This window comes from Dendropsophus ebraccatus, chromosome 10 (genome assembly GCF_027789765.1).
Source record: "Dendropsophus ebraccatus isolate aDenEbr1 chromosome 10, aDenEbr1.pat, whole genome shotgun sequence".
Classification (NCBI taxonomy): Eukaryota; Metazoa; Chordata; class Amphibia; order Anura; family Hylidae; genus Dendropsophus; species Dendropsophus ebraccatus.
Window position 1 is genome coordinate 42,473,023 of NC_091463.1, and position 16,489 is coordinate 42,489,511.

The 16,489-nt window shown below is 48.2% G+C and overlaps 1 protein-coding gene across 3 annotated transcripts in view; it reads right to left on the reverse strand.

Annotated features, from left to right (window-relative positions):
- Positions 1-4,526, reverse strand: part of TAF1 (TATA-box binding protein associated factor 1) — a 221,148-nt gene extending 216,622 nt beyond the window's left edge. For all 3 annotated transcript variants that reach the window (XM_069943702.1, XM_069943701.1, XM_069943704.1), the window contains exon 1: positions 4,374-4,526. In XM_069943702.1, the coding sequence (XP_069799803.1) occupies positions 4,374-4,481 (108 nt within the window). In that variant the 5' untranslated portion in view covers positions 4,482-4,526. The remainder of the gene's footprint in view (positions 1-4,373) is intronic.
- Between the last annotated feature and the right edge of the window lie 11,963 nt (positions 4,527-16,489).

Here is a 16,489-nt window from a genome sequence, read left to right on the forward strand (position 1 = left end):
GAAAGGGTTAAATACCTGCTGTGGACACCTCAGCTAGGTAGCTGAGGTGTCCAGAGCAGGTATTGACCCATACTCACCGGATCCAGCGTCCCGATCGCGTCTTCCGGGTTCCGAACGCGTCTTCCGGGTTCCGAACGTGTCCTCGTCTTCGTCGGCGTCTTCGTCTTTTTCCGGCGGTCCCCATCAGCAATCATTGGCTCCAGAGTCGTCAAACTTCGGCTTTTTCCGGAATTGGCGTTCTACTGCCCCCTAGCGGCTGATAAGTGTATATAATACACATATCAGTAGCTATAGGGATGAAGAAAGATTTTTTTTTTTTTTTTTTCCAAAAATTTTTTTTTTTATTTTCCGCACCCTATCGCCGCTGAGTGCTGATCAGCATCGCACGTAAGTGCGCCGCTGATCAGCAACTCCTCCTTTTTGGCGTAGAGTGTTTTTTTCCTATATCCTACAGCCACGGTCTGCTTATAAGTGCCACACATAAGTGACGCATTTATCAGCAACTCCTTTCTAAAAAAACACCATTACACTACACGGAATAAAGTTTTACACTACACCACTACATACCCCATATACCAATCCCCGTATAAAGATGGCCCCCAGGGTGTTTTCGGTGTCGGACGCATACGCTATTATTGCCTCCGACACCGAAACAGCCAGTGAGGATGAATGGGGGGGTCCTTCGTTCCTCCATTCATCCTCATCCTCATCATCCAATGACGTATCTGGGGGTAGCGTAGCGTACGCTGCCCCCCAGACACGTCTTTTCCGCCAGTACCGTCCCAATAAGAGATCACGGTACACTTACAGATTTAGGGTACGTGCACACTGCGGAATGGAGAAGGATAACCCTTTGTGCATTCCGCAGCTGGCACCCACCGGCAGACTGATGCGGGCGCGCGTCTCCACCCGTGTCATAGACTCCATGTTATGCATAGGCGGATTCCATCGTCCGTCCAAAGAATGAACACATTTGACGGAGAGCGGAATCTGCCCGTGCATAGAATGGAGTCTATGACACGGACGGAGACGCGCGCCCGCATCAGTCTGCCGGTGGGTGCCAGCTGCGGAATGCACAAAGGGTTATCCTTCGCCATTCCGCAGTGTGCACGTGCACTTAGAGTGTATGAAGGAAGGGACACCCGAATCCAGCCCCCAGATGGCCCCCTCCCCATCCTCGGAGTTAGTGAGGAGGTCATTCGGGAACTGATCTTCCCACTGCTGGATAAAGGTTACCACCTGTACGGGGATAACTTTTATACCAGCACCCCCCTCTTCCGGTCCCTCGCTGCCCTGTAGCTTGCGGCACGATCCGAACATATCAGAAGTAGTAATAGCGCCCTAATATTTAGCAGCCATGGAGTGGACCCAGCACTTCTGGATATGAGGGACCCCGTATCGCACCAGGACAACATTTTCCAGGTGACGTCCCCCACACTGGAAAACAGGAGACCCCAGAAGAAGTGCAGAGTGTGGTGTAACAGGGGGATCAGGAAGGACACCATTTTCCAGTGTGACGCCTGTCCTGATCACCCCGGCCTCTGCATACTGGATCGCTTCAAGGCGTACCACACGTCACTGGGGTTCTACATTATCTAAATTCTGTCCCTTATTCCTATTTCAGGGGTCACGTTGATCCAGGGATTATTCTGATCGCCATTATGGAGTCAGGAAGGAATTTTTCCCCTGTGATGAGGCTACTGTCGTCTGCCTTACGAGGGTTTTTTGCCTTCCTCTGGATCAACACAGGTTGAATTTGATGGACACCTGTCCTTTCCAACCTTATAAACCAATAATTGGCCTAATACCCCCAAATAAATTAGAATTGTCCCTTTTTCCCCAGCTAAATAGGTATGGCCGCCATTCCCATTAGAGGATGCCATGATGCAATTACAAAGCCTCTGTGCGGCCAGGACAGTAGAAACCCCTGACAAGTGACCCCATTCTGGAAACTACACCCCATAAGGAATCTAACAAGGGGGGCAGCGGGGATATGGCCCCCTGGTGACGGCCACATTTGGGACGTGAAAATGAAAAAAATTGTATTTTTTATTTTCACGGCACATGTTCTACATATGTGCCTGTTACCAGTGGGGTCCATATGCTCACTGCACCCCTTGTTAGATTCCTTATGGGGTGTAGTTTCCAAAATGGGGTCACTTGTGGGGGGTTTCTACTGTCCTGGCAGCGCAGGAGCTTTGTAATTGCGACATGGCCTCCATCCTCCATTCCAGCCTCTAAATGGCGCTCTGTCCCTTTGGTGGCTTGCCCTGTGCCCATATGGCACATTACGTCCACATGTGGGGTATTTTCGTACTCAGGGGAAATTACCCTACACGCTTTGCGTTTATTTTCTTTTTTAACCCCTTGTGGAAATGGAAAAAAAATCAAGGCTAGACCAACATTTGGTGTAATTTGTTTTAAATTTTTACTCTAAATCATTAATCTTGTCTTGCTTTTTTCATTTTCACAAGGGGCTAAAAAATAAAAAAAAATAAGGCTGGGTTCACACTATGTATATTTGAGGCTGTATTTGTGAGGCTGTATAGCAACCAAAACCAGGAGTGGATTGAAAACACAGAAAGGCTCTGTTCAGATAATGTTGTAATTGAGTGGATGGCCATCATTTAATGGCAAATATTTGCTGTTATTTTAAAACAACGGCTGTGGTATTGAAATAATGGCCGTTATTTACTGTTATATGGCGGCCATCCACTCAATTTCAACATTGTGTGAACAGATCCTTTCTGTGTTTTCAATCCACTCCTGGTTTTGGTTGCTATGAGGACCTGACATGAGGACCAAATACTGCCTGAAATATACATAGTGTGAACCCAGCCTAAACCTGAACAGGTCCCTAAAAATATCTGATTTTGAAATTTTACTGAAAATTTGGAAATTTGCTGCTAATGTTTTACGCTTACTATTGTCTAAAAAAAAATGAAATATAGTTTAATAAATGCTGCCAACATAAAGTAGACATGTTGCTAATGCTATTTAATATATAATGTATGTGGCATAACCATTTTCTGTATAAGCAGAAAAGGTTTAAAGTTGGAAAAATGCATTTTTTTACAATTTTTCACGTTGTTTTTTTTTCATAAAGATTCGTTATAAGTATCGACTCCAATTTACAAGAAATGTGAAGTACAATATGTCACGAGAAAACAATCTCAGAATCAGCCGGATAGGTAAAAGCATCCCGAAGTTATTAATGAATAAAGTGACACAGGTCATATTCATAAAATTTGCTCCGGTCCTTAAGGCCATTTTAGGCCCGGTCCTTAAGGGGTTAAACACATGGAGGAAAAAAAACAAAAGAGCAAAAAAAAAAATAAAAAATAAGTCCGGTCCTGAAGGGGTTAATGGAGGGCACATGATAAGGATAAATAGACTCCAGTGTTGTAAGCAACAGTCAATATCAGTAATGGTTATGCAATTTTCTTAGTAGACAGAGATTTATTCCACTTTCTTGCGAAACATTTTTCCCATACGGTATTTTTTATGGGTTTATCAAGGAATATGTGAGACCTGTGAGTCTGCTCTATCCCCCACCACCACAGCCATACACACCCACCTTACCCATGTGCCAGTCTGGTCCTTGAGAACCATTTCAATTTCTCATGTGGCCCCATGGGAAAATTAATTACCCACCCCTGTACTAGAGGGCAATCCCCGGCAATGGGCTTTGTACCCCTTTTCTATGCCCCCGTACTATTAGCCACCAAGACCTCCCAGTGCAGTACAGTTCTGGGGTAGAATATCATCATCATCACCAGGACTAGTAGCTATGTTCATTTTACTAGAGATTCTGAGAGCTGCTTTTTGATGAATGCCAGTGTTCTGTTATATCCAGGGGACTGCACTGCAACAAATGTCAAAGGTTGCAAAATGCCTAGGTGGCACCCAGTTTCCTTCCAGAAAATAAAGTAGAGCTCTGACTAGTTGCTATACACATCTTTTTCCTTTTCCATACACACAGGTCGGGATCAAAGGGGTGCCCTGCATCTTGCAATGGGGGTCTTATAGCAGATGATATGTTGTGGCCACTGAAAAGAAATGCAGCTCAACAATATTAAACAAGTGCACCAGACACTTGGGAGATAGGGACATAGGACCACAGTAACGCTTTATGCCTTCAAAGAGCCTTGTGGACCTGACCTCCAGCTCATATGAGGAATCCGTATGTTGATCACCACCACATCACTGCGAAATCTATCCCACTGCACCATTAGGATCAGCAACAGCATTTATTTATATCACATAGGTCACCCACATACAGGAGATATATTCAAGTGCCAGCAGAACAAGCAGATAAACAATGACATCAGAGGCTTGGGCAACCTGGACCACGCGCAGCCGGCTTCTCTTACCTTGTCCAACACCGAGTCATCCTCCAGCTGCCCATCCTCGTTAATGTTTCCGAATAGGAAGCCTGTGATCGAAAACGGGCGCTCCTCATCACTCTCCGAGTCCGACATTGTAAACCGGAAGACTGCGAGAACTAACCGGAAGTTTCCTGTAGATTCAGGATGGTGAAACGGTAGATGCTAGAGTGTACCCTCTCCTTTGAGGTGTGATGTCACCAGGAGGGGCGGGGCCTCGACCGGAAGTAGGATGCAGTGATCTGCTGCACCATTCACTGTGCAGAAACAGAGGGAAGAAAGCTGCAATATCCACAGTAGCATGGAGGGGTATACAGGGGAGAGGACTGGTGTGTGGGGTCTGTATACAGGGGGAGAGGACTGGTGTGTGTGTGTGGGGGGGTCTGTATACAGGGGGAGAGGACTGGTGTGTGTGGGGGGTCTGTATACAGGGGGGGGAGGACTGGTGTGTGTGTGGTGTCTGTATACAGAGGGAGAGGACTGGTGTGTGTGGGGTCTGTATACAGGGGGAGAGGACTGGTGTGTGTGTGTGTGTGGGGGGGGGTCTGTATACAGGGGGAGAGGACTGGTGTGTGTCTGTATACAGGGGGAGAGGACTGGTGGGGGGGTCTGTATACAGGGGGAGAGGACTGGTGTGGGGGGGGGGTCTGTATACAGAGGGAGAGGACTGGTGTGTGGGGTCTGTATACAGGGGGAGAGGACTGGTGTGTGTGGGGTCTGTATACAGGGGGAGAGGACTGGTGTGTGTGGGGTCTGTATACAGGGGAGAGGACTGGTGTGTGTGTGGGGGGGTCTGTATACAGGGGAGAGGACTGGGGTGTGGGGTCTGTATACAGGGGGAGAGGACTGGTGTGTGGGGTCTGTATACAGGGGAGAGGACTGGTGTGTGTGGGGGGTCTGTATACAGGGGAGAGGACTGGTGTGTGTGGGGGGTCTGTATACAGGGGAGAGGACTGGTGTGTGTGTGGGGTCTGTATACAGGGGAGAGGACTGGTGTGTGTGTGGGGTCTGTATACAGGGGAGAGGACTGGTGTGTGTGTGGGGTCTGTATACAGGGGAGAGGACTGGTGTGTGTGTGGGGTCTGTATACAGGGGAGAGGACTGGTGTGTGGGGGGGGGGTCTGTATACAGGGAGAGAGGACTGGTGTGGGGGGGGGTCTGTATACAGGGAGAGAGGACTTGTGTTGGGGGGTCTGTATACAGGGAGAGAGGACTGGTGTGTGTGGGGTCTGTATACAGGGAGAGAGGACTGGTATGTGTGGGGTCTGTATACAGGGGAGAGGACTGGTGTGTGGTCTGTATACAGGGGGAGAGGACTGGTGTGTGGTCTGTATACAGGGGAGAGGACTGGTGTGTGGGGTCTGTATACAGGGGAGAGGACTGGTGTGTGGGGTCTGTATACAGGGGAGAGGACTGGTGTGTGGGGGTCTGTATACAGGGGAGAGGACTGGTGTGTGGGGTCTGTATACAGGGGAGAGGACTGGTGTGTGGGGTCTGTATACAGGGGAGAGGACTGGTGTGGGGGGGTCTGTATACAGGGGGAGAGGACTGGTGTAGGGGGGTCTGTATACAGGGGGAGAGGACTTGCATGTGGAGTCTGTATACAGGGGGAGAGGACTGGTGTGTGGTCTGTATACAGGGGGAGAGGACTGGTGTGTGGGGTCTGTATACAAGGGAGAGGACTGGTGTGTTGGGTCTGTATACAGGGGAGAGGACTGGTATGTGGGGTCTGTATACAGGGGGAGAGAACCCCTGTACACAGACACCCCACTCTGGTCCCCTCTCCCCCTGTATACAGACCCCACACACTAGTCCTCTCCACCTGTATACAGACCCCCCCCCCCCCACACCAGTCCTCTCCCCCTGTATACAGACCCACACCAGTCCTCTCCCCCTGTATACAGACCCACACCAGTCCTCTCCCCCTGTATACAGACCCACACCAGTCCTCTCCCCCTGTATACAGACCCCCCCACACCAGTCCTCTCCCCCTGTATACAGACCCCCCCACACCAGTCCTCTCCCCCTGTATACAGACCCCCCCACACCAGTCCTCTCCCCCTGTATACAGACCCCCCCACACCAGTCCTCTACCCTGTATACAGACCCCACACACACCAGTCCTCTCCCCCTGTATACAGTCACCCCCACACACACCAGTCCTCTCCCCCTGTATACAGACCCCTCACACCAGTCCTCTCCCCCTGTATACAGACCCCTCACACCAGTCCTCTCCGCTGTTTACAGACCCCACACACCAGTCCTCTCCCCCTGTATACAGACCACACACACCAGTCCTCTCCCCTTGTATACAGTCCCCCCCACACTAGTCTTCTCCCCCTGCATACAGACCCCACACACCAGTCCTCTCCTCCTGTATATAGACCCCCCCACACACCAGTCCTCTCCCCTGTATACAGACCCCCCCCCCCCCCTTCAGTCCTTTCCCCTGTATACAGACCCCACACACCAGTCCTCTCCCCCTGTATACAGACCCCAAACACCAGGCCTCTCCCCCTGTATACAGACCCCACACACACCAGTCCTCTCCCCGTAACAGACCCCTCACACCAGTCCTCTCCCCCTGTATACAGACCCCACACAACAGTCCTCTCCCCTTGTATACAGTCCCCTCACACACTAGTCCTCTCACCCTGTATACAGACCCCACACACCAGTCCTCTCCCCCTGTATATAGACCCCCCACACACCCCAGTCCTCTCCCCTGTATATAGACCCCCCACACACATCAGTCCTCTCCCCTGTATACAGACCCCGCGCACCAGTCCTGTTCCTTGTACAGACAATGGTGTATTACACCAAAGGATTCCTGGCCGTTCAGTCTGATAACCATTTGGTGTAGCAATCCGTGTTATCAGCTGATTGTGGTCTTCAAACTGGTTGAGTAATCCAGATCACGATAGTGCTGCTGTCTACAATGGGCAGCTTGAACAATCTAAGGATTTTTTGTGCTGCCCCTCCCGCAGCTGCCCGCAGTTCCCCCACTCACTGTCTGTGCGTGTAATAACACAGACAACGAGCGGGGAACAAAGGGGAAGCGAGCACTGACCTAACACATCGCCGCTCGCTTTCACCTCTTAATCATGCTGTGTAATATGACCCGCTCAGAAGAGAGGATACATACTAGACTGTATACCCTGCAGTGAGAAAAGAAAACATTCTAGACCAGAGATGTCAGACTCATACCCTCCAGCAGTTGCAAAACTACAATTCCCACCATGTCTGGACAGGTAAGGCATGAAGGAAAATGTAGTTTGTAACAGCCGAGGGACGAAGTCTGACACCTGGTGGAGATGCCCTCTCAGAGGAGAGGATACACTCCAGACATTTCAGTAATAAAGATTCTAGAATGTATGCCCTCTCAGAGGAGAGTATACTCAATGGACTTTACATTACTAGGCTATGTTCACACATAAAACACAGCACTCGGTTTTGGATGAAGAAAGAATGATCGAAATACTATGTGTGAACATAGCCCTAAACATGCTAGGATGTATACCCTGCAGTGAGAAACTCAGAGGAGAAGATACATTCTAGACACTTCAGTACTGAACATGCCAGAATGTATCCTCTTTTCTGAGTTTCTCACTGCAGGGGATACATTCTAGCATGTTCAGTACTGAAATGCCTAGAATGTATCCTCTCCTCTGAGTCACTATAGGGGATTTATTCTAGCATGTTGAGTATTAAGAGGGTATATATTCTAGACATTTCAATACTAAACATGCTAGAGTGTATACCCTCGGAGGAGAGTATACATTCTAAATATTTCAATACTGAACATGCTAGAATGTATACCCTATAGTGAGAGACTCAGAGGAGAGGATAAACTCAGAGGAGAGGATACATTCTAGCCATTTCAGTACTGGAGATGCTAGAATGTATACCCTATAGTGAGAGACTCAAAGGAGAGGATACATTCTAGCGTTTTCACTACTGAAGATGCTAGAATGTATCCCCTACAGTGAGAAACTCAAAAGGAGAGGATACATTTTAGGCTCTACCATAAGAGAAGGGTAATGTCTAAATCATATACTGTAAAAGGACCTGCTGACATCACAAGGTCACATGACTTCCTCAAGCCATGTGACCTTACAGCAGGTGTGGCTTATTCAGTTTAGCCAGGCTGGTCTACACGACTGCCACAAGTTTGCTTCTCTCTGCAGGTCCTTTCCACAGGTAATTGTTAGGGGGGGGAATCAACAGTAAGTATGATAATGGTGGGTGCAGTAGTACATGGGGGAGGGGGTGTAGTAAAGTATAATGGTGGGTGCAGTATATGGGGGAGGGGTGCAGTACAGTTTAATGGTGGGTGCAGTAGTACATGGGGAGGGGTGCAGTACAGCATTATGGTGGGTGCAGTAGTACATGGGGAGGGGGTGCAGTACAGCATAATGGTGGGTGCAGTAGTACATGGGAGGGGGTGCAGTACAATATAATGGTGGGTGCAGTAGTACATGGGGGAGGGGTGCAGTACAGTATAATGGTGGGTGCAGTAGTACATGGGGAGGGGTGCAGTAGTACATGGGGGAGGGGGTGCAGTACAGTATAATGGTGGGTGCAGTACAATATAATGGTGGGTGCAGTAGTACATGGGGGAGGGGGTGCAGTGCAGTATAATGGAGGGGTGCAGTAGTACATGGGGGAAGGGGTGCAGTACAGTATAATGGTGGGTGCAGTAGTACATGGGGGAGGGGGTGCAGTACAGCATAATGATGGGTGCAGTAGTACCAGGGGAGGGGTGCAGTACAGTATAATGGTGGGTGCAGTAGTACATGGGGGAGGGGGTGCAGTACAGTATAATGGTGGGTGCAGTAGTACATGGGGAGGGGTGCAGTAGTACATGGGGGGGAGGGGGTGCAGTACAGCATAATGGTGGGTGCAGTACCAGGGGAGGGGTGCAGTACAGTATAATGGTGGGTGCAGTAGTACATGGGGAGGGGTGCTGTACAGTATAATGGTGGGTGCAGTAGTACGTGGGGGAGGGGGTGCAGAAGTACATGGGGGTGCAGTACAGTATAATGGTGGGTGCAGTAGTACATGGGGGAGGGGGTGTAGTACAGTATAATGGTGGCTGCAGTATATGGGGGAGGGGGAGCAGTATATGGGGGAGGGGTGCAGGACAGTATAATGGTGGGTGCAGTAGTACATGGGGTGAGGGGGTGCAGGACAGAATAATGGTGGGTGCAGTACCAGGGGAGGGGTGCAGTACAGTATAATGGTGGGTGCAGTAGTACTTGGGGGAGGGGTGCAGTACAGTACAATGGTGGGTGAAGTAGTACATGGTGGATGTGGTTCATGGAGGCATAATTATGGGTGCACCCCCTTCCCCATATACTGCACCCACCATTGTGCCTCCTTGCACCCCCTCCCCCATATACTACTGCACCCACCATTGTTCCTCCTTCCACCTGTTAGTGAAACCATCATATTTACTGTTGTGCCCCCCCCCCCCCCCCATAAATATTTCCTGTAGAATGGACGTGCAGTGGCACAATTGGAGACGCAAACTCGTGGCAGCCGTGTAGACCAGCCAGGCTAAACTGAATAAGCCACGCCTGCTGTACAGTCACGTGAATTGAGGAAGTAATGTGACCTTGTGACGTCAGCAGGTCTCTTTACAGTATGGGATTTGGACATTACCATTCTCAGATCCTCCGCTCCGTTCCCAAGTTACGGCCTTCTCTGTATGTTGATGGGTCAGAGCTGACACAAGTATACAGAGAAGGTCGGAACTCGGGAATGGAGCAGCAGATCTGAAAATGGAATCAGCGCGGCAGCCTGATTGCGTGAGTATGCAGCACTTATAGATTTACTTGCAGCCTGGCCCAGTGAGGCAGGGGTTAAGGCTATTAACCAGGCTGTGTCCTGAAGATGCAGACACAGGGGAGCTGCTTTCTCTCCCCTGTGTCTGTATCTTACACTGCACCCAGCCGAGGGGGGCACTTAACCCCCTTCCTTGCTGGTATGGGTGCAGTTTGAAGTGTCTGGCCCCCAGAAGGTTGAGTGTGGATACCATGCATCCATACTTAACCCCTTAGGTGCCAGACTGTAAGCAGCTATCTGTAAAGATGCTGCTACTGTAAGAAGTAGAACACCTGTCACAATGATGGGTGTTCTACTCCTGCCTTTTTTGTGCGTCTCTTTCTTTTTGTTTTCAGATAACGGTACCCAGAGGATTACATTGGATTCTGTGGACTACGTCGATGATCAGCTTGTAGCCCTTGTTTAAACTGTATACATTACCTATCCAGGCTACAGGGCTCCTCTTCTTCTGTGCTTCTCACTGAGTCCCGCGCACTCCAGCTTCAGAGCGGTCTGTCTCAGCTGACAGGCCGCTCAGCCAATCACTGGCCACTGCGGTCCCGGCCTGTGATTGGCTGAGCGGCCTGTCAGCTGACACAGGCCGCCCTGATGCGCGGGACCCAGGTAGAAGCACAGAGGAAGATTAGCCCTGCAGCCTGCATAGGTATGTATTCCTCTTTGCATATAGTCTCCCACGCACCGCTATTACACATAGCGGTGCGTGGTCGGCGCCCGACAATTATAGGTCAGAACCTATATCAGGTATCAGCCGATGATCGTTTTCTTTATTACACAGAACGATAATCGGCTGGATAGGGACGATTATCGTTCCGTGTAATAGTACCCTAAGTCGTGGGTAAGTGTTAGTGATAAAATGGCTAACACTAAACACCCCGGATACCGCCCAGTCCAGGAGAGCCAAATTTAATGCTCCGGGACTAATGGCACCCGGCTCTTCCTAGTAATCTGGTAGCATTGGGTACTGGGGTAATATTGGGGGGGTAGCGTTAGCCATTTTATACTGACTAACATTAAGCCCCGACTTTGTAATGGATGCCGTCCACTACTAAGCCTGTAATGTAAAGAAAAAAAACAAGACACAACTGATAATTATTTTTTATTTGTGAAAAACAACCCTAAAACCCTCGTTGACCATTTTATTTAAAAAAAAAAAACTAGTCATCAACGTCGTCCATGGAATCCAACATAGTCCTGGAAATACTGGTGTCTAAAAACTATTGTCTGAAAAGAATAACACCCATTGACCTCCCTGGCTGCTCTCCCACCCCATTCAGTTGTACCCGCAATTGCTGATACAACTGAATATACTGCTGGCAGGAGCTCCCTCTTCTGCCTCTGGGAATTCTGCCAGACCTGACAAGAGGAGACCAGAGCCCAAGAAGAAGAGCAGGAACCTGGACAGGTGAGCTTATCCCAAGAAATACAACCCTCATCATGCCCTGCTAACAGTTCATGGTTTGAGTTGTAGTTTTGCAGTCTGTAGCTCTCCAGGTTGCAGAGCTACAACCCCCATCATGCCCTGCTGGTAGTTCATAATGGGAGTTGTAGTTTGGCAGTCTGTCTCTCTCCAGGTTGCAGAACTACAACACCATTCATGTCCTGCTGGCAGTTCATGAGAGGAGTTGTCGTTTTTCAGCTGGAAAGTCAAAGATTGGGAAAAATTGATTAGAGAGTCAGTCCATTACTTATAAGGGACAATGGCACAGTACATGAGGGGGACACAGTGACACAATGCAAGAGGGGGAGGTCGTAGCACATTACATGAGGAGGATAGTGACAGTTCATTAGAACACGGTGACACATTAGAGGTTGTCACTTTAGGGTGCATTCACACTATGGGATAACCCGCTGTGGATTCTGTTGCTCGCCTTCACTTGCGAGCATCTCCATTCTATGGTGAGGCAGATTCCACCATCCGCCCAAAGAATTCACTTGTCAATTCTTTCTACGGACGGGTGGCTGCGTCTTATTTTTCTGTCTCACTCTGTATTGAACCCTCCTGCAGCTACAAGATTGTGCAGGACCCTCCTGCATCTTAATCACATTGCGCAGGACCCTCCTGCAGCTTCATCATATTGATTTCCAACTTCCAGCAGCTCCTTCTTATATGTATTTGCTTTATCTGTGTTACTTATCTGCTAATTCTTCTTTAGGATCCATTGTTTTCTCTTTTGGTGGCTTCAGAGACAATTACCAGTGATCAAGAGAGTTAAGGGTCCATTAGACAGGGCCACTATCAGCGGTTTGTTAAGCCAAACACCGATAATCAGCCTGTGTAATATCATCGTTTGGTTGCTTGGTTTTCACCAGGCATAAAATCCTCGCCCATTGCTCATACATGTATTGTGTAATAGGGGAGCAATGGGTGATGAAAGTGAACGGACGCACAAATAATCCAAATGATTGTTCGGGCAGCCACTTCCTCTGCCATCCGCACAATGTCTGAGCATCTAATAGCTCAGACAAACATTCGGCAGCATCTGGTGTTGTAATACCATAACATACAATCATCTTCCCAGAACCATTTAATATTGTAACTTGAGGAACCGCTGTTTAATAGTGTTATGACAATATCTGAAAGTGCGGCTGATATAACTCTACAACAGGGTCCTTCTGCAGTATGGGAAATAGCCATTCCTGAGTGTTAAGGCGAAATCCTCCATCACGTCTCTTCGATGAGAACAGCGGGCATCAAGCAGAGCGGCACCCAAGTGCCAGGGTATATACCATGCATTTACAGTAACGTGGGGGGGGGCGCCTCTGCATGCAAAGTGCCTAGGGCATGAACTCTAAATACAGGCCTGGGAGAGGGCGATAAATATGCAGTGATACGGTATGTGTGAAGGCACCCTAAAGGTGAGAGGCATATCGGAGGACATTCCTATATGTGAGTTATCTGGGTATGTGCAACGCTTCTTAAAAACTATGCTTCCCGACTGTACTATGAGAGAACTGGTGATAGCCTGTGCGCGCAGGCTCCCTAAACATAAGAGTATACCAAGCGACAGTCCTCGGGACACCATCGTTTGCATCCATTACGTACACATCAAATCAGCTCTCTTGACAGCTCTCAAGGAGAAAACATCTATGTCTGCCCAGTACAAGATGATTTCGGTTTACCTGGACCTATCAGCTGCCACCTTGCATTGGCGTAAATCTTTAGTTCCAATAACTACTGCATTGAGGGAGAGACGTATCCTGTACACTTTGAAGACTCCAGCGCCACTGACAGTTCTTAAAGGAGACTCCTCTTGGGTGATCCGGACCTTAGAAGACGGAATGAGACTGCTTCAAGCTTGGAATATAACAACTCACTAGCTACCACCTTTTAGCTCTCGCCTGACTATGAAGAAATAAACTTTCCGGCAAATTCACAACTCACAACTTGTTGCTGATGGGGGATATTATTCACATGAGCCGATTATTCAGTTGACTTTTTTTTCCCAACTAGTTTGCTCCATATTATGGCATCAGCTGGACTTTAGTGCCCGACCCAGTTGTAGCTAACCATAAGTTAGCAGTCTATTGTTGCGCCATGTGGCCAGGGCCGGCCTTTGAGGTGTGCGACCTGTGCGCTGGCACAGGGCGCACCACTCCTGGCAAGTCAGGGGGCGCCTCAGCCTCCCGCTGCAGCTCAGTGACAGTGCGATGTCTAGGTACTGAGCTCTGTTACAATAGGGGAGACAGGACTCCTCCCTGCCTGCAGGGGGCGACATTCTGATAGCAGTCGCTCTCTATCCAGGCCATAGATCTTCTGCTGGCATGCAGGACTGGTGGGGAAAGTGAGAAGCTGAGGTCAGGAAGGTTAGTGTAATCTCTAGAGTTACATTACAGGTCAGCGGCAGCCCTGAGAGGAGTCATGCAGAGAGCAGGGATGTCGGGCTGCTCTTACTTGTGATACAGCTGCCCTGCACTCCTGTCCCCCATTGTTTCAGGGCCCCGCAGGGGTTAACCTCCTCCCTCCTCTCCTCACCACCCTCACAGTCCGGCTCTTATTACAGGTCAGGTGCAGCAGTCGAGTCAGAAGAAGAGTAGGAGGAGGGAGCGCTTTATCCATCTCCATAGCTCCAATCTGCCCAATTCTGACAGGGCAGGCATTAAACACAGGGTTAGGACAATACTAATCTGTAAGTTCCTGTGGCTATCTTCTCAGGAGACCCCAATTCTTCATTTACTGCCCTCCTGATCATGTACAGTATATGGGGGCAGTAACACAGGCTGCTATTGCTGCATATGTGGCACGTCATGGTTTCCACAGGGTCTTTTCTGATGTAAATTCTCACCAATGTATCTTCATGTGTAAAAGAAAGCTGGATGTACAAAAGGGTCTATGTGATCTCTACAGCTCCCCCCATCTGCTCTCTCCTCTCTGTACAACTCTCTGCCACCCATTGCCCCTTATATCCCACTCCTTTTATCTCTCTTCTATGGATTTTAATGTCTAATTTTGAGGCATACTGCTTATATGGGGGTATGGAGCTGCCTATTATTTGGAGGCATACTGCTTATATGGGGGTACGGAGCTGCCTGACTATTATTTGGAGGCATACTGCTTATATGGGGGTGCGGAGCTGCCTGACTATTATTTGGAGGCATGTATTGGGCATTCTGCTTATATGGGGGTACGGAGGGGGCTCTGTTAATGTGTGAAGTGATACAGATGAGGATTTGTATAGCGATGAGGATGATGCTGCAGCAGCAGCGAGGAGCCTAAAATGTTTCTCTGGCAGATTCTGTGGAGTCAAGGCGTCACCAGAATGTTTAAACCAGAAGGAAAAAAAAAGTGCAGTCAAAAACATCACCTGCCATTCATGCAGAGAAGACGCCCCCTGTGATTCTTGTGTTGTGAGTGTTGTTGTATGTTAATGTATTATTATTTTTTAGTTGTGTTAGGTGTTACAGTTTGGCTCTATTCACATCAATGGAACTGGGTTGTAATACCACACACAACCTGAGGACTGGGATGGAGCTGTTTATGAAAGATAGTAACCATGTTTTTAAATCCTGGATTACCCCTTTAATAGGGTTGTCTAAAATTGGAAAATAACAGCTACTTTGTTGCAGAAACAGCACAACCGCAGGGACAGCAGCAGCTCTGCCCTGTATGTGAACATATATAGTTAGTGTTGGTATTGGGGGGGGGATGGGCGCCAAAAGATGGTTTTGCACAGGGCGCCATCTGCCCTAAGGCCGGCCCTGCATGTAGCGCTTGTGTTGTTGTTTGTTTGTTGTTATTTGTATGTATACCTATATAACCGTCCCTCTTGGATTAGCGCCTAGTGTGCTTATTGTTATTGCGCCACATAACCAAGCTTTCTGATCTTAGATTGTATGCTGTTGATGTGGTAGACTATATTTCTAAGCAACTCATGACACTCCCTATGTTATTAGACTTTTGCTATATCCCAGCTACTGGTAGGATGGCATCTTTATCATGCATTTTGTTATGTGGCCTCTCTGTTGCTTGTTGTTTGTGTTATGAGTCTTTGTATCATCTCTCATTAGTACACTTGTTAACTTTATGGTCTTAGCTGTGACCTCTTTGGGGACTTTAGGGCCTTGACTACATGTATATACTAGGAACAACAAAAGAGATTGCACAAATGGAATAGAAAAATATAACAAAAATCTTTATTAGAAATTATGAATTGATAAAATTACACAAAGTATAGTATGGGATAAAACACAGAAGTCAAAACCAGGCGGGGAGGAAGATATCAGTGTGGCATGTGTCCGTGAAAATTTAGTGGGTGAGTGGCATGTGTCCAATTAAATTTAGTGGGTGAGGTAATTGTTATTGCAACAGCACCATATAGTGGTCACTAATGGTATAGAAGCTTTAAGCCAAATACACAAACCCAGGGAAGTGACTAGAAAATTCCTTGGCTACAAAGAAAATCACATTGAAGAAGAGGGGGGCTGTGTGCAACCCCTCCACAGGTTAATCCCAGTGAAAGTATTGGTAAAAAAAAACCAAACAGTGAAATCAGTACATTATATCCATAATCCAAATAACTTAGTGAACACAGAAAAAACCACACTGAAATCTTACCACCCGCCTGGCACAAAAGCCCGATGTACGTTTCGCTCACTTCGTTAGGAGCTCCTGACGAAGTGAGCGAAACGTACGTCGGGCTTTTGTGCTGGGATATAGCAATTCATAATTTCTAATAAAGATTTTTGTTATATTTTTCTATTCTATTTGTGCAATCTCTTTTGTTGTTCCTTGATTCATATGTTGCACTGTAATATTTGGC